Source organism: Amblyomma americanum, chromosome 4 (genome assembly GCF_052857255.1).
Source record: "Amblyomma americanum isolate KBUSLIRL-KWMA chromosome 4, ASM5285725v1, whole genome shotgun sequence".
Classification (NCBI taxonomy): domain Eukaryota; kingdom Metazoa; phylum Arthropoda; class Arachnida; order Ixodida; family Ixodidae; genus Amblyomma; species Amblyomma americanum.
The window spans coordinates 51,617,606-51,636,261 of NC_135500.1; the positions used below are offsets into that span (position 1 = coordinate 51,617,606).

The 18,656-nt window shown below is 47.3% G+C and overlaps 1 protein-coding gene across 2 annotated transcripts in view; it reads left to right on the plus strand.

Moving 5' to 3' along the window:
• The window catches only part of LOC144127947 (putative 4-coumarate--CoA ligase 1), a 160,479-nt gene extending 145,065 nt beyond the window's left edge, over positions 1–15,414 (plus strand). Inside the window, exons 9-10 of one of the 2 annotated variants that reach the window (XM_077660962.1) lie at positions 11,203–11,472; positions 15,233–15,413. In XM_077660962.1, coding sequence (XP_077517088.1) covers positions 11,203–11,472; positions 15,233–15,369 — 407 coding nt within the window. In that variant the 3' untranslated portion in view covers positions 15,370–15,413. Of the gene's footprint in view, positions 1–11,202; positions 11,473–15,232 lie in introns of both variants that reach the window. The other variant, XM_077660963.1, reaches the window with a different exon arrangement.
• The last annotated feature ends 3,242 nt before the right edge of the window (positions 15,415–18,656 follow it).

The window sequence follows — 18,656 nt, forward strand, 5'->3', positions numbered from 1 at the left end:
GCGCTAAAGTTGATTTTAATTGCGTTTGTGACCCGATCGATCGCGTCCGTCTTGATGCCCGCAGGGACAGGAGCGGTCATGTTTTGTCGCGGGTTATAGAAGATGCGGGGCTCACCGCTGTAGGAGCAACCTGCCGTGCTTCTCGATCATTCACGCGCGCTCAGGAGCACTCTCACGCTTGCCCAGATTTGATTTATCTATATTGTGCACTAGTATCCCGCGGCGTTTCACTTGAAATTATACCGGTTTCGTTCTCTGATCATTGTGTGGTGGTTGCTCCGCTCGGTGGCAAGGATCATTCATAATAACAAAAGAACTGTAGCGGAACCAAGATGAACACAAGAAAGAACCACACAGGACTAGCGCTAGTCCTGTGCGGTCCTTTGTTGTGTTCGTCACGGTTGCGCTACAGTTCTTTTGTTACAACACGCACCATCTAGCCCAACAAAAAGTTCTTCTAGACCATTCATAATGTAGGCCACATTGGGAGCTTTGGAAGTTAAACATCCATTTGAATGACCCAGCGTTTATTATTCGCGTGCGCTTGCTGCTGCAATCCTGCTTTTGTGGAATCTTACTCTTGTTTTCCACATTGGAAATGTTCAAGCAGGATGTACGTGCGATAGATATTGAAATCGGCTCTGTTAAGTCATTTTACAAGAAGCATCAAGAGCAGGCACTCAGCAGCAGCTTGTGCAACCTTTATGAATTGGAATGTGAGGTGGCTTGCTTATATGCTTATAAAATTGCTAGTATTGAAATTGAGTTACAAAGGCATGATGCGGAACGACACAGGGTTGTCCTAGTCAGATCTCGTACCAAGCATGGGTTACATTGCGAACGCCCGACACGACTAGCTTCGCTTGATGAGCGCCGTCATGCGACTGCAAAACAGAATTCGGAAATTATGTTCAGTGGTACTCTAGTGACAGGTACTTGCGAAGTAATGTCTGTATTCGTGGACTACTACGCGCCGTTGTTTATTGGTACTCCTGATAAACATATTTCGGATGCTATCGCGCGTTTGAGATCTTTGCGGACGGCTTTATCAGAAGAGGACTGTTCTGTTATTAGCGGCTTTCACACATCAGGAGGTAGAACTAGCAATCAATCCCTTACCTCTACCAAAAACGCCTGGTCTTGACAGAATTTCGAGTGAACATTATAAATCACTTAAATTCATTCTTATCTCCATCCTACTGCTAAAACACTTCATGACGGGTTTTCATGTAGAGGCTCTTCCACAGTCTTTTACAAGGAGTCTCACAGTCTTACATGCAAAAAGTACTGATGAAGAAAAGCGGCGCTCAGTGGTGGACTATAGGCCCATCAAGGTGGCAAATGTGCATTACAAAATTTTTGCTAATATTTTGTGAAATCGCCTACAGTTTGCAATGTTGGTTCTGTTTTGCCCTCACCAAACAAGCGATTCGAGATGCCGCTCAATTCAATGTAATGTACACATCGCGCGTACAATTCTCGAAAATTACTCATGATCAGATTTCCTTGCTTGAGATCGATCTTGAGAAGGTGTTCGATCATTTTCATCAATTATTTCTGTTTTCCCTTCTAGAGCATATGTTGGGTCTACTATTCTAAAATGGGTGAAACTTTGCTAAAACAATCCTTCGACTCACTTATTAATTAATGGTCATTTTTCAAACCCTGTGTCTATCTTCTCTTCTGTAAGATAAGGCTGCCCGACATCTCCGCTGCTTTTTGCCCTCTATCTGGAGCCGCTTTGTCAGTGTTCTGTGTAACAATAATATTCATGGCTTCTCTGTTTTGTGTAAAGAGGTCAAAGTGCTTGCATTTGCTGACGATCTTGCTTTTTTTCCATAGAAAAGCATAGCATCCACAAAGTTTTATCGACAATAAATCAATCTGGCATCGTCTCTGGCTCTCAGACGAATCGCTTCAAAAGTTCTCGCCTGTGGTTCGGTTCATGGGGCTCAACACCTCTTCGTTATGCCAAAATAGAATGGTGATTTGTGCTTCCTAAATATCTTGGCTTTACACTTCATGCAATGAAGTCATGTGCACATTATTGTAAAGAGCTTGTCGTGGTCCTTGGACGTTATTCACAGACTTCCCACATCTTCAAGTTTCAACTTTTGGTCGTGCTCAGACGTGCCACACCTTTCTGGCAACAAAAATTTATTGCGCACTCCAGGTCTTGCACTGCGTTAGACATTACATCCAGCGTTCTCATCGAATATTTCAGACTTTTTTTACTTGGACATCCAATTCCGAGCCGATGAGACGTGATATTTTTTTTCCGGCCTGTTTATGCAGGAGGATTGGGCTTAGTTCACTTGTATGTGAGACAGTTAGTTGAGCGTTTCTTCTTTTTAACAATTGTTCCCATCCGATTAGTATAGCATTCTTGGAGGTTAATTTCTTGACCCTGTGTCCAAACTTCGCGGTATCTTTAAACATTACTGATCGCACCTCTTTACTGGGCTTTATGCAGGAATTTTGTGTTTCTGTGCGGTTTCTGAAAGTTCTTATTTCTAACGAGTACTTATTTTTGTTCATCATAAAAGTCTGAACAGGGATTTAATAACGATGCTCCTTCCGCCACCATTGTATCGTTCTGTGTAATTTGGCCTGAACAGCCGTGATGTGTTAGCGCGAGTGTGCAAGATGCCAATCCCTGCATGCACCAAAACGCTTTTCTCCAAATTACACACCGAAGTTCTAGCTGTTAGCACGTGGCTCGGTAGAAACAACATTTTTGTGCCTTCTATTAACTGTCGTCTCTGCAATATACTTGAAACCAGTGAACACTGTTTTTTTAACCGCAAGAGTGTTATATTGTTTTTGGATGTGTTGCAGAGGACACTAATGAAAGACATTGTTTTAAATTCCTACAGTGTTCGTTACCTTGCGGCTTCTCAACCGTATTACGAATCATATATGTTTTACAGCAGCTGTATATCTCAGCCGTCCAAGAAAATATTCATGTCGTCGGCGTCGTCAGCAAAAAACGCCAGGGTAAATATTTAATGCTACTCCGACTGGAAAAGTGTCCACAGCATAAAAATCGTAAGACATACTGATAATAAACCCGTCGCAATGCAAAAAACGGTAAAAAATTGAAAAAGTAAGGAACATTATAAATTCAAAAATAAAAGCACTTAAAAAAAGAGAAAGAATTAAAAATTAAAAAGTTGAAAAATAAAGACATAACAACAGAATTTAAACAATATATATATTGTAAGGCTAAAGAAGAAGATGCGTCTGATGATTTGAAAAGACGAAGACGAGGTGACAGTGTTCTCGAGAGTTTTTGCCAGCGCTACGCTTGTGTGTCTTTTGCCGATCTGATCCCAGACTGCTGCCGTTGCCGTTCCCGTCGCCCCAGTACCTCGTAACAAACCCCCCGTTACATGTGGTGGAGGTGCCGGGGTAAAAACATCGGCCCTGGAGCTCCGTAGTCGTGCTCTCCCGGCGCGCACGATGCCTGAGGACGTCCAACACCAGGCCGTACAAGTGGGCCAGGCTGTCATCTGTGCCGGCTCTCTTCGTCAACGGGACCCGACCATTTTCAGCGGGACTGACGAGAACGATGTGGAAGATTGGCTCACATCGTACGAGCGGGTGAGCGTATACAACAAATGGGACGATGTGACGAAGCTAAACAACGTCATCTTTTATCTCGCCGGTGTGGCTAACCTCTGGTATCGCAACCATGAGGCAGATATTCAAACCTGGTCCATTTTTAAGACTAAATTTGCAGACGTATTTGGTCGACCGGCTGTCAGGCAACTCCGAGCCGAACAGCGATGGCGTGAACGATCTCAGCAGGCTAGTGAAAGCTTCACTAGCTACATTGAAGATGTCGTCGACTTGTGCAAGCGGGTCAACGCTCTTATGTCGGAAGCCGACAAGATCCAACACATCTTGAAAGGCATCGATGACGACGCTTTTCAGATGCTTCTAGCGCGCGACTTGCGTACCGTGGCTGAAGTCGTCACGCTGTGTCAAAGCTTTGAGCAGTTGCGCAAGCAGCGGATTCTGACACGCCAGCGGCCACAGCAGGTTGAGTCGCTCGCTGGGCTCACGCCTGCTCCTGACCCCTCGCTGCTACAGCAGATTGAAGACTTTGTGCGGGAAGAAGTGGCACGTCAACTTTCCTTTCTGCCGAGCGCTCACGACCGACCATCATATCTGACTCCAGCGCTCCGACATACAATTCAAGAGCAAGTTGCTGAGGCTCTTCCACCGGCTCATCCGTCACCACCTGTCACGGTTCCACTGACATACGCTGACGTTGTCGCCAGACCACAACCTGTGGCGGCTCCGCTCACATATGCCGAAGCCGTCGCGAGACCGCCTCCTGTCGCGGCTCCAGTGACATATGCCGATGTCGTAGCAAGACCGCAGCCGCCAATCTATAGTGCGCCTCCGGCGCATTTGCGAGGGCCAGTGGCTTACCGACGACCTACACCAAGGGTCAGCGATTCCTGGCGCACAACGGACAATCGGCCGATTTGCTTCTTTTGTGGTCTCCCAGGTCATGTAGCTCGGCATTGCCGCCGTCGTCTCCCGGACGCGGAAATTCCTCCCCAAGCTCCTGGGTACTGGCCCCCACCGAGTCAGTACTCTGTACCAGCTGCGCCGCCGCAAAGTCGTACTTCCTCGCCGGACCGTTCTACCCTCTCCAGCCGCCGGCCCTCTTCTCCACGACGCCGGTCTATTTCGCCTATGCGACGTCGCCCCACCGCTAACCAGGAGGAAAACTAGGCGCCGCAGTTCCTGAGGCGAGAACTGCGTCCACAACGAACTTCGAAAGGCCTCATCCGTCAGCCGCTAACCTCATTGAAATTTCCGTCGATGGCGTTTCTGTCATGGCGCTTGTCGACACTGGTGCTGCCGTTTCCGTCATGGACGCAAAGCTGTGTAGTTCTTTAAGAAAAGTAAGGACGCCAATTGCTGGACTCTCACTGCGCACCGCCAGCGCTCAGAACATCCAGCCGTCAGCAGCGTGTACCGCTCGCGTTGTAATCCAGGGGACCATTTATGCCGTCGAATTCGTCGTACTGCCCTGCTGTTCTTATGCTGTTATCCTGGGCTGGGATTTCCTATCGCGCCATGCTGCTATCATCGATTGTGCTCGAGCTGAAGTCGAGTTCTCTCACCTGCCCGAAGCTGTCTTGGACACTGCCCCTCCTGGTGCCTGTGTTAAGGCCCTAGTTGCCGAAGACATTGACCTGCCTCCCTGCTCTTCAGTCCTCGTACCCCTCTCTTGCGGCCCTCTTCGCGACGACACTGTCCTCTTCACTCCGTCCCCTATCTTTCTGCACCGCAAGTGTCTGCCTCTGCCATACGCTGTACTGACTATATCCGCTGGCCTCTCCGTACTGTTCGTGTCTAACCCATTCTCGTTCCCCAACGCCTTGCGCCTAGGTGAATGTCTCGGCACGGTACAACCATTCGCGTCTCTGCTCATCCGCGAAGAGACGGACGACGCGCCGCACCTCTCCATAGCCGCACTCAGCCCACCTACTGCTGCGCCCGATCCCTCCTCAACCGAAGCATTCCTTCGCTCCATCGACGACAACCTTCCAGCGCCGCAAAGGGCACAGCTTCTCACTTTACTTAATCAGTTTCGCTCATCATTTGACTTACATCAAAGTTCCTTGGGCCAAACTTCTACTGTCACCCATGCCATCGACACAGGTGACCACGCACCGCTGCGACAACGTCCCTATCGTGTGTCTGTCGCCGAGCGCCAAGTTATTGAAGACCAAGTCGACAAGATGCTCCAGAGCGGCGTCATTCAGCCCTCAAGCAGCCCATGGGCGTCGCCTGTGGTGCTCGTCAAAAAGAAGGATGGCTCCATACGCTTCTGTGTAGATTACCGCCGCCTTAATAAGATTACGCGCAAAGATGTCTATCCCCTCCCGCGCATAGACGACGCTCTGGACTCTTTGCAAGGGGCCGAACTGTTTTCATCTCTTGATTTGCGTTCCGGGTACTGGCAAGTTCCTATGAAAGAAGCCGATCGCCCCAAAACCGCCTTTGTGACACCGGATGGCTTGTATGAATTTACGGTGATGCCCTTCGGGCTTTGTAACGCCCCCGCGACTTTTGAGAGGATGATGGACACCATTTTGCGCGGACTTAAGTGGAAGACATGCCTTTGCTACCTCGACGACATTGTGGTCTTTTCCCCGGACTTTGACACCCACCTCTCCCGTTTGAAGCACGTCTTGACCTGCCTCTCTGACGCCGGCCTGCAGCTGAACTTAAAAAAATGCCGTTTTGCCGCTCGTCAATTAACCATCTTAGGTCATGTTGTCTCTAAGCAGGGCGTCAGTCCCGACCCAGCGAAACTTCGTGCTGTGGTTGACTTTCCCAAACCTACCTCCATCAAAGACCTGCGCAGCTTCCTGGGTTTGTGCTCATATTTCCGCCGGTTTATTCGCAACTTTGCGTCCATTGCTGCGCCTTTGACTCAACTGCTGTCTGGAAGTGCGGATTGATCACTGTGGTCTCCAGCGTGCGACGACGCATACACCACCTTGCGCCGTCTCCTCACGGCGCCGCCCATTCTGCGCAATTTCGACTCGGCCGCTCCTACCGAAGTTCACACGGACGCCAGCGGTGTTGGCCTCGGCGCTGTCCTCGCCCAACGAAAACCTGGCTTTGACGAATACGTCGTTGCTTATGCTAGCCGCACACTCACACCAGCAGAACGCAACTACTCCGTAACTGAAAAAGAGTGTTTGGCGATTGTATGGGCCCTCGCGAAGTTTCGACCGTACATTTATGGGCGCCCTTTTGACGTTGTGACCGACCACCATGCGCTCTGTTGGCTTTGCAACCTGAAAGACCCCTCCGGCCGCCTCGCTAGGTGGGCCCTTCGCTTGCAAGAATATGATATCCGCGCGTCGTGTATCGCACCAGCCGCAAGCATCAAGACGCCGATGCACTGTCACGCTGCCCCCTTCCAGCCGAGATCGCCAGCCTTTCCACCTCCGACGCTTCTCTGCCCTTGCTTCGCCTCAGCGACATGCCTTCAGCGCAACGCATGGATCCCTGGATCGCTTCCCTTCTCGACTTTCTCTCCAACCCGACGGCTGCTTCACCGTCACGTGCGCTCCGCCGCCAAGCTGCCCATTTTGCGATCCGTGACACCCTACTTTATCGCCGTAACTACAACTCCGAAGGTCGCAAGTGGCTGCTCGTTATTCCACGTCACTTACGCTCGGAGATATGCGCATACTTCGATGCTGCCCCCCACAGCGGTCACGCGGGCGTTTTCAAGACCTACACCCGCATACGGCTGCGCTACTACTGGCGCGGAATGTACACCTTTATCATGAAGTACGTGCGCGCATGCATTCCCTGCCAACGTCGCAAGACACCTCCCCATCGTTCTGCTGCTGAGCTGCAGCCGTTACCATGCCCTCCACGCCCGTTCGACCGCGTTGGCATTGATTTATACGGTCCGCTTCCATACACTGCAGACGGCAACCGTTGGGCTATAGTAGCGGTGGATCACCTTACACGATATGCCGAAACTGCTGCCCTTCCGGCTGCCACAGCGACGGACGTCGCCTCCTTCATTTTGCACCGATTCATCCTTCGCCACGGTGCACCTCGTGAACTGCTCAGTGACCGAGGCCGCGTGTTCTTATCTGAGGTGGTGAAGGCGCTTCTCAAAGAGTGCAACACGATTCACCGAACTACCACCGCCTATCATCCGCAGACCAATGGCCTCACTGAGCGATTTAACCGCACACTCGGAGACATGCTCTCCAAGTACGTCGCTTCTGACCACACGAATTGGGATCTCGTCCTTCCGTACGTTACTTATGCGTACAATACCGCTACGCAGTCTACCACCGGATTCTCTCCTTTCTTCCTACTTTACGGCCGCCAACCCTCTGCTACTATCGACACTATCCTCCCTTACCGCCCTGATGAATCCGAATATCGGCCTGTTTCCGACGCCGCGCAACACGCCGAAGCCTGCCGCCAAATTGCCCGGTCACTCACCACTGACACCCAGCATCGCCAGCGCTCCCGCCTCGACCAAGACCAAACCCCACCGAACTACACTTCTGGTGCACTTGTGTGGCTCTGGATCCCTTCAGGAACTCCCGGTCTCTCCTCAAAATTTCTTGCGAAGTACCATGGTCCCTACCGTGTGCTGGAGCGCACCTCTCCGGTTAATTATATCGTGGAACCCCTCACGCCGTCTCCTGATCTCCGCCGCCGAGGACGGGAGACCGTTCATGTCCAGCGCCTCAAGCCCTACTACGATCCCGCCGTCTTGCCATCATCCTAAGTCGCCAGGATGGCTCCTCTTGTCCCCGGGGTGATTGTAAGGCTAAAGAAGAAGATGCGTCTGATGATTTGAAAAGACGAAGACGAGGTGACAGTGTTCTCGAGAGTTTTTGCCAGCGCTACGCTTGTGTGTCTTTTGCCGATCTGATCCCAGACTGCTGCCGTTGCCGTTCCCGTCGCCCCAGTACCTCGTAACAAACCCCCCGTTACAATATATATATATATATATATATATATATATATATATATATATATATATATATATATATATATATATATATATATATATATATATGTTAAATCTCCTTTCAAAACAGGCATAGAGCATGAAGCTCAGTACTGGTTTTCATTAAGCAAAATACAGAATACAAGCATCAAAACCACATGATGGAGGATAAGGCACGTATTAACAATGGGAACACCGTTTCGCCAATGCAACTCAAGCTGCCACCATTCATACTTCATGCATTGATTTAACCTTAGCAAAGAATATCTCTACAGTTATTACTGAAAATCTCAGTGTATACCATACTGATCAGAAAGCAGTCGTGAATGTCGCTGCGAAGTAATAAAGGGTAATATAAGTATATTTCACTTGTCTCTGAATTTACTCTTTGTTACGCCACGTGTGTGAGTTTTCAATTGAAGTCGCAATTGGTAATTGGGTGTCGATTTACAACTTCGCTGTCCAAACACCTTCAAAGCGTGGATTGGAGTCAAAATTTTTTTCTTCATTGGACCTCATAGCCTGTAGAATACGTGCATGCTTGACCACAACGCGTATCTTGATGTTTCAGCCAGAACCCATTTCAGTGAAATTATGTTCCAACTCAGGGATATTTATTATGAAAGGTACTCTCTATTGGACATGTTTTCGTTGTTGATGCGGCGTCTATCTTTGCCACCCTTTTACCTGTGTTGTTTTCTGTCAAGCTGGTGCAATGCAGTCACTAGCTGAGTGCTTTGTGAATAATCTTTATATATCCCCTTTCTCTACATACATTATCTCATGTAGTAAATACAATGCCGCGAAAAAAAAGAGGCGGTAGCCTAGTGCTTTTACACAGTGAAGAGTTAAGCTGATCTGTTCGCGGCGCCTTCGGTTAGAATCTTTTTGGTGGCGAGGTTTGTTTTTATTTATATTTTACAATTCAGCTCGTTTACACCAACGGCGGGCATACGGCTCCACTCACGAAGGGTGATTTTAAGAGCTGCGCTATAAAAAAAATTGCGGCTCCAATCCACGCAGTCAAGGTGGTTGGACAGGGAAGCAGTAAAATGACACCCAATTACCCATTGCGACGTCACTTGAAAATTCACGCACATGGCTCTACAACAAGTGAAATGTGCTTATATTACCCTTTATTATTTCAGAGCAACATTAACGGCTGCTTTATGATCAGTATGATATAATAATATTAATTTTGGGGGGGGAAAGGAAATGGCGCAGTATCTGTCTCGTATATCATTGGACACCTTAACCGCGCCATAAGGGAAGGGGAAAGGAGGGAGTGAAAGAAGAAAGGAAGAAAGAGGTGCCGTAGTGGAGCGCTCTGGGATAATTTCGACCACCTGGGGATCTTTAACGGGCACTGACATCGCACGGCACACGGGTGCCTTAGCGTTTTTCCTCCATAAAAACGCAGCCGCCGCGGTCGGGTTCGAACCTTAGAACTCCGGATCATCAGTATGACATACAATGAGATTTTCAGTTCTAACTGTAGATTTATTCTTTGCTAAGGTTAAATCAATGCATAAACCATGAATGGCGGTTGCTTGAGTTGCATTGGTGAAACAGTGTTCCCATTGTTCACACACGCCTTATCATCCATCTTGTGGTTTTGATGCTTGTTTGGTTTTTCTAAATGGAAACGAGTACAGAGCTATGTGCTGTCAGCCTGTTTTCAAAAGAGGCTTACAATTTCTCACTTTTATTAAAGTTTCACTTTTCATTTGTATATTTAAAACGTTCTTTTATTTTTGAATGTATATGTTTTTTATTTCTGTGCTTTTTGTTTTTTTTTACATTATGACTGCTTTGTGATCAGTATGACACAATTGCTATGCAGTTAGGTACCTTTCTAATCGGAGTAGCATTCCATTTTTATCCTGGCGTTTTTTGCTGAAGACGCCAATGACACGAAAATTTCCTTGGTTGGTAGAGGTACACAGCTTCACTGTAAAACAAGTTTCGTAAAATAATTGGGATGCAACCGCTCGTCGTATAGTGCCCCGGGCGATGCCATACGCGTGTTTGTGTGTGTGGATTGGTGGGCGCCAATGCATGCAGGGACAGTAATGCGTTCGCATTGCCACATGCAAGCAATAAGTGTATCTGTAGAACATTTTTCTCTCGTTTCGACCCACACAGCAAGATCATTTTCAGTTATTCTTCCAGCACGTAAAGGACACACCTCAACGTAGCGTTCCTCAGCTCTGAAGATGTGCTGTACCTTTGGCATCGAAATCACATCACACACTTCAATCCTGTTCTTGGCATCACGAATGGGCAGCCACAAGGCTGGGCCGCTCCGCCAAAGTTCCTTACGCCACTAGCACAGACATATATGGAGACTGACGCACCAGGAAAGGCAAAGAATTGTATTGTCGACTTACCTTGGTAGAGGTACTGTACTTTGTTTTTTAAGACAAGCTATTAAGCGTGGATGACACTTTGTTGCTCATACGGGAACGGCAGTGTGACGGTAATTGCTTAAGCTTATGATACCAACACCAAGCGATGCGGGAGCTGTACGAGTCATCCTTGTTCTTCATCGCCCTTCGTCTCTGTACCCACATTTTCCGGCCACGCACTAGACAAAGGCCCTCAAACCTCTAGAAGTGAATATAAATGACACCTCTAACCCACCACCTCCTTGTTTACTGGAACGGTTCTTGCAGGTGATGCTGGCTACTACGACGAAGACGGGCGTTTCTACATCGTCGAACGACTCAAGCAGATGATCAAGTGCATGGACAATCAGGTTGTTCCCGGCGAACTGGAAGAGCTGCTGCTTCGGGAACACGCAGCCGAAATCGCCGAAGTGTGCGTGGTGGGTCTACCGCATGGCCAGTTGGGCGAGGCGCCAACGGCAGCCGTCGTGCTCACGGAAGAGGGCAGCAGGCGCAACGGCCAGCAGCTCTCCGAGAGCATCAAAGACATTGTTCAACGTGAGTTCTCTGAGTGCCCCGGTGGCACCCACCAACTAGGAACACCACGAGCATTCCGGCAGGGGCTCTGCAAAACAGAGGGCGGGGGGCTTAGAGTTTGAAGCTCGTGCTGATAATAACGATATTTTGCGGCAAGTCGAGCTTATGCATTATACAGATGTCATGGCGGCACTGTTTGTTTTACAGTTTTGTTTCAGCGGAAATAAAAACTGGAGAAGACACAGACTCCCCTTTAAGGGTATGACGCGATTGCGTTAAATGGTTCTTGCATTGGCCTGGGATTCTTTTTGAGGGCCTCCTATTCTGTGTACTACCTTTGTTGCGCTTGAATACTAGAAGTAATCGGTATTGAAGGGTCGACGACATGAGCCTATAATGCGATAAATAAATCTCCGAGATTAGTCGTACAGGCCCGCGGAGAGTGCAGTTACGCTCAATGAGGTCATGGCTGGGAACGGGAAGAATTCGACAGAATGAATTCCAATGGAATGGCTTTGATGACCTCGAACTGTGGCGATTCGGCACTGCTTGTGAACGTTTCAGGCGATATTGGCGTGTTTAAGTGCGCGGCGGATATTGGATTTTTATATTATACACTTCTATTACACCTAGGCTCAGCGAGCCGTTACTAGTGACTGCATCGCTACACATACACAAAAAAGGGCATTGATTACAGTGCAGCTAAAATATTTATATTTGAAAACTATACGTTGTAATTATCAGTTTCTCAGCTACAGAAAAGTGCAATATGTGAGTGAACAACAGGATGACCATTTCGCGGAAAAAATAATAATTTGTAATTGTACCACCACAAGTCAAACTTCACAAATGATTCATTAAAGCAATGCAGATAAAATCAGAAATAATTGCGTCACACAATATGCAGTGTTTTTGGCACAGCCGGAATGTATGTTCAGTGTCGCTACCGTAGGTATTTTCAGAGATATAAAGTCAAAAGACGAGACAGCCAAGAGATGCCTGATGCACATCAACCCCAAAAGGGTGCCACTTAAGGGCAACGCAGTGAGCTATGGAAAGTTAAGTAACAGGTGTAGCATTAAGAGATAAAGAGGGTAGAGTGTGTGAGGAAACAACCGCGGGATAATGACCTCCTAGTCGAAATCAGGAACTACAAATGGGCTTGGGCAGGGCATGTAATGCGAAGGCAAGATAACCGATTCGCGTTAAAGGTAACGGACTAGATCTCAAAAGAAGGCAAGCGTAGCAGGGCAAGACAGAAATGTAGGTAGGTGGATACGATTAACAAGTTTGCGAGGATAGGCTGTGTCACAGCTGCCACAGGGGATGGTTGATTGGAGAGATATGGGACAGGCCCTTGCCCTGCACATGGCGCAGTCAGGATCATGATTTCGATGATGATGCCATCTACTATAGAAGGAATTATTGAGTTAAAGGTTTTTATTGCTTGCATTGAGAGCAATGAGACAAAATTCTTGCAACCGTGTTGACTAAATGAGGGCTGTTCAGAATGGCGTTTAGTTTTTCATAATATGTTTGAGTGGACTAGAGTACAAGGGATGAGGCCAACATGAGCTGAGTGAGGCTCCTACAAGGATCATTTGCAAGGAGGGGTTGTTGCTGCAGCTCATTTCAATATAGCAGTAAATGATTTTGTAAATCTTGAGAACAGCATATTTTCTACAGGTTACATTACAGAGAAGATTTACAATATCCACTGCTGCTTGATAGCTGTCATAAAGCTAGCTGATATATTGGCATATAATATTTGCTAGATTTTGTGCGCGAATTTCGCAGGCTGGTTTTCTGAACCGACATATTGCAGCTTTGCTGCGAACAACTTCTGTATATCTGAGGATAAGCATGAATGATTTTACAGGTGCAGAGTTTCTCTCTTTCGTGCGCTACATACGCACCTCTGACTCAGTATCTACATCGCGTTCATACAGGCGTGGATCATATTTCATACATACGGACCTAATGCAGCATGTTATTTAATACTGAACCACTTCTTCATGCAGTGTTATGCTACGTGTGCTTTGTCCCATTGAAATTAAGTTTGAAGGATTAAGCAAACATCTTGGCAAAGTGATTTTGTGCCTCAATTAAACAGCATCTCTAATTTCAAATAACATCGCAAACACGTTGTAATAGAGATACTTGATATCGAGCGTAATATTTATTGGATGTTTACAATCTTTTTGGGATTGCCAAATATATCACTTATTCTCACGTCAGCTCACAGTTTCTTATGTACGCTTCATTTTTAGCTAGGAATTACAGCCGTGTCTTCAGGTCTCAGCAGTTTTGCAACGTGGAATGCGAGAGCATGCGATTTCATCGCTAGAATTCTAATTTGAATACTTCGTTAGCCTTAATTGCTTGCTAGGAACAGCCGGGAGCCAATTTCTTAGGCGTTCAGTGTGTTTCGGAACAAGCAGGCGCTGGCTTTGCGACATTCAAGGTAATTCAACCGGCACAAAACTCAAAAGCAGTGCAAGGTAATTTTCCGTCACCGCTGCTTTTCTGCCAAGAAGCAGCGAAGGAATGAGTGCGGAAGAACAAAGTTTATCCTCTGGGACTACCAGCCTCTACGAATTCTCGTTTCACACGGCTCGATGAAGTAGCTACTGACAATTTTTTCCTTTGTACAACCCTCAAACGAAAGCCTTTTTCTTATTCTCTGTCTCAGAAAAACACGCGCTAATTTAAGTGAAGTTTTCCTCGTGATGCATAGTAACCGTCCGCGGATGCATCGTCTGCTAGGAAACCTGAAGCACGAGATCACAATGCGACAGCGCCCGTCTACGCCGCACGGGGTATACGGGCAGTGAGGAGGCTGCGTTCGTGCTTTTTATCAAGAAAGCGTTGGATTGACATGCTAGCGACTCTGTTTTAGATATAGCTGCTACGCGCAGTCAGCGTGAGTTTTTTTTTTTGCTCTAAGAAAAATAATGAGATAGGTTACTTATGACACCTTCAATACATCAGCCGGAACGCTGAACGCTTTTGTAAAACATGGGTGCTAATGAAATTTGAATTTTATCGGATCAGTTTTTGTCCTCGGAAACGCAGCCCTTCTTGCGAACAGAATGAGTTTTCATTTCTTCTGGCGCCCGAATGTCCTGACGCGCTCCCGGGGCTTCGAGTGCGTTCTTTAGTTATTTTGCACTCTTAAGAATAAGGCTCAGAAGGCAAACGCTTGTTTAAAACTCCTGAGCTGCGTGCTCTGAGCCGCTCCGGCCTACCAGCGCGATATCAAGCGACAAAGCCTGTTTCGAGGCACATCGAGTGTTAGCATGGGCGGCCAAACTAATGGAATTTAATAGCATTTCCCGTTAAGCTCCCGCGGCTTTGCTACCTGCTTCAGTCGTCACTGCGCTGTCATGGTCATGACGCGATGAAACGTTGCGCGCCTGAGCTTTCGGACGCGAAACAAGGAAAAAATGAAGCCAATAGTCGTGCCGCACAGTTTCCGTTTAGCAGCCGGCACCAGGAACAACGCTGCTGACGGCGAAAGGAGTAGCTACGTACATGTCGCGCGCGGAGCCTAGAGCGGCGCGGAGGGCGGTCGTGCGTTGAAGACAAGCGTTTCGCCTTCTATACGTCTCTTCCTTCCTGTCATCGAATTCTCGTTTCACTGGTGCCGATACGAATCTTGTTACGGAGCACTGCATGAATACACTTCCTGATCGAAGTCACTTGTTTCTTCCTTCTGCGGTGCAAAAATGACGTGTGCAATCAGGAACGCTAAACTTCAGTAGAGATTCTGTTTGTGCAGGTAACCTAGCCGTCCACAAGCACCTCCACGGTGGCGTCTTCTTTGTGGACTCCTTGCCAAGGACGGACACCGCCAAAGTGAACCGACCAGCACTGGTCCGCTCTCTCATGGCAGCCCAGCAGGGAGTCACGAAATAAAGAAAGCGCTGCGCATGTCGCCTGCGAAAAGTGCGCTTGTTCTGTTCTTTACAAGCAACATGGTGAACCGCTGTAGTGCTGTCACCTGCAAGTAGGTATTAATGGTCTTGCTGTTGCTGAGAACAGAGAGGGACTCTATTACCACAAAAAGTTTTGTTCAACTTGTTACAGTGATATTTAGGGTCATTAACTTTGGCGTTGTTGTACAAAACTTTATTAATTAGGCTTCAAATACAAATGATTTGCTGCACTAACTCGGTAATTCTTAGCACCCTGCCTTCTATCTTCTTACGCGAAATTAGGACAGAATGCGAAAACTCCGGATGAAACTAAGTATATCAGTCAGCATCAGTCATCTTCTTTTCGGCCACAATATATACGGCCTAGGAGACTGGCCCTCCAGGTTGTCTCATATCGCGGAATTGGTAAGTGTGGCTGCTTTTTCCTCTCGTGTCAATCTCTTCATTGAAGGTAAGGTGCCATTGTGTAGCGTTGATATCACTGAAGATGAGGCGCGTACACTGAGATGACGCCTTTTGGGAGGATAATGTTGTTGGCGAAATTGATTGAGCATTGATGCAGGGCACAAGTTTGCCCACTAAACATTTTGGTTCCAGTGTCCGTCTCATCTTCGTGCCAGTTCGTACTGACCAGCAAGTGAGAGAGGCTCACAATACGTCCAGTGCGTATGACAAATTCCCCACATGGGCCTCGACGCATGATTTCGTACTTATGCCCAAAACAAGCTACGCCAGAATGATTTGAGCCCTCTTTACAACGCTGTTAATATGCGCTCGTTTTACATGTCAGCCAATTTCTGAACGTAAGACAGGCAACTGCAAGGTTTGGCGTGGCCTCGCAAGGACAGACATAGGTATTGGTGCCAAAAGTGTCACTATAAAAAGAGAGAGGTGTGTGCAGCAGGTTCAGTATTGTTCGGATTTCAAGCAATCGACAATGAATATCTTTTATTCTGTCGTTCTTCAAATACAAACAGCAATGCCTAATATGCCTGCTTTTACATTTGGTGTACTGCTCTTCCTTTAAGCCACCGGTGCTCCAGCTTATCGTTATTATGCTTACCGTAAAAGCGCTTCCATTTTTTGTTTCTCAACCCTGTTCTCTCAAGGACGCGCATTGTGCATACACGGGGCCTGCATGAACACTGCTGCACTCAAAAAGTTCGCTCCATTGCCTCTACAACTACGCCACATACTCTGCACGAATCAAGATTTTCGGAACGTTTTTTATAGGGTACCAAGTTTTGTATTTTATTCACTATGGCAAACGAAACTTGAATTATCATAGAACAGTACTATTCTGTTTTCCTGTTTCCGCCTTGTATGCAGTTCCATACTGGGCCTCCTCTGTGCACAATATTTAAGTTTATGGTGTTTGGCCCTCTGAGCGGCCCTCTCAAAATTTCATTTTTTTAAACGTTAACAAAACAAAACTGATATACTTTAAAAAAACCCATAAAATTGTTATTTAAAAAACCACTGCATCTTCACGCATCCCAACGCTACCAGTGTAATTGCAAAGCTATGAAAATGGAGAGAACTGTTCTTTATCTGGGCATCCACTTTTACCAACACCTCACATGGAGCGACCACATCGTCCACCTCTCTAGAAAGATAAGGGCCATTTGTCACATATATCAAGGAGCCTAAATTAAATTTTAAAGGAAAGAGGTGTGAAGAAGACGAAGTGGAGTAACGGAAGAATAAAGAGGAAGAACAAGCATTCGGTGAGGCGGAGAGAGATGATTGGTGGAGAAGCATTCGGTCAGGTGGAGAGAGATGATTGGTGGAGAAGAGAAGAAGACGACGGCAAGGATTATGTGGACTAACACCGAGGCTATAAAAGGGCGAGTGAGAGCGAGGCACAGGGGGGAACAGCAGAGAAGCGGAGGCCCCGGCAGGTCAGGGACACATCGGCTGGAAGAGAGCGACGCCGGCTACTGCTCCGGTGAGCTCGCGTTCTACAGCAACGCATCGTGGACTTCCTGCCGTGCCTGAGCCCGTTCTGGGGAGTCAACAGAGGACGCTACCACCTGCTACGGCCAGGGGTGTCTCCAGCGCTGTTGCCACCCATCCGAGTGGTGCCCCCAACGCCAACAACACCGGCATCACCTCCACGGGCGCATGGACCGGGAGCTTGTACGACACCGCCAGCGACGCCAGCTTAAGCGCGTCGAACGCCACCAGCGACGCCAGCCCAAGCACGGCGAACGCCGCCAGCAACGCCAGCCTAAGCACGCCGAACGCAGCCAGCGACGCCACCTACTGGATTCATAAAACGCCGCGGCCACACCGAACCAACCGTGAGCACGAACGCCATCCGCTACCAGTAGAACGATAGTAGTAGACGCTAGTACCAGTGTGCCCGGGTCTTGTGTATTTTTAGTCTCTGTGTTTTGTGTTAGTTTTGTTAGTTTTGTGTTGTCGTGTGTCTGTCACGTAGGGTGTAATAAATGTGCGTTTGTGGGGGTACACCCGTCGCCTAGTCCATTCTTTCGGTCCGAGTGTTCTCAGGGAAGATCCGTGACACCATTGCGGCTATGATGTATCAACTTCGTGACAAATCTCTACTTCATCTTAGACGATTGATCTATACAACATTAGTGGAACCTGTTTTTAAGTACGGCATTACTGTATATGTTAACTGCTCCAAATACATGAAAGAAGCATTAAATGTTATCCTAAAAAGAATAGTGAACACTATATCTTGCGCCACCAGACTACACTCGGTTGGCATGAAAGGGAAATACGATGAGTTAGGCGTCCTTCACATTCGTGAACTCTTCCACTTTGTTGTGTTAATGCGGTATTATTATTCAAATGAATATAAGACTCCCGCAACAAAAGATGTCACCTTGAGAAAAACGGAACGTTTTTTAAACCACGGGTTTATGCAAACTATAGTAAAAAGATGAGCAATTATTATGTACAAGCTGTATATATTAAAATTCCCGATGATCTATGTATTGCAAATAACAAGCGTAGGATGATGATGGACATAAGAAATTGGGGTGCAAATGTATTGCCTTCCCTTTAGCTTGAGTTGTTTCATATGTGCTATTTTGTGTTCAGACTTTTTTCTCTGTGTCAGCATGACTGTTTAGAAAAGAAATGTATTCATAGACAGTTACTTCTCCGCCTGCTGCCTGATCAGCCAACAAGCAAAATGTGCTTAGGCAGATCAGAATGTATGAATATGTATGCATAGAGACGAATAAATTTTGATTTGATTTGATTCTGCATTAAGGATTTAAGGTGCAGGAAACA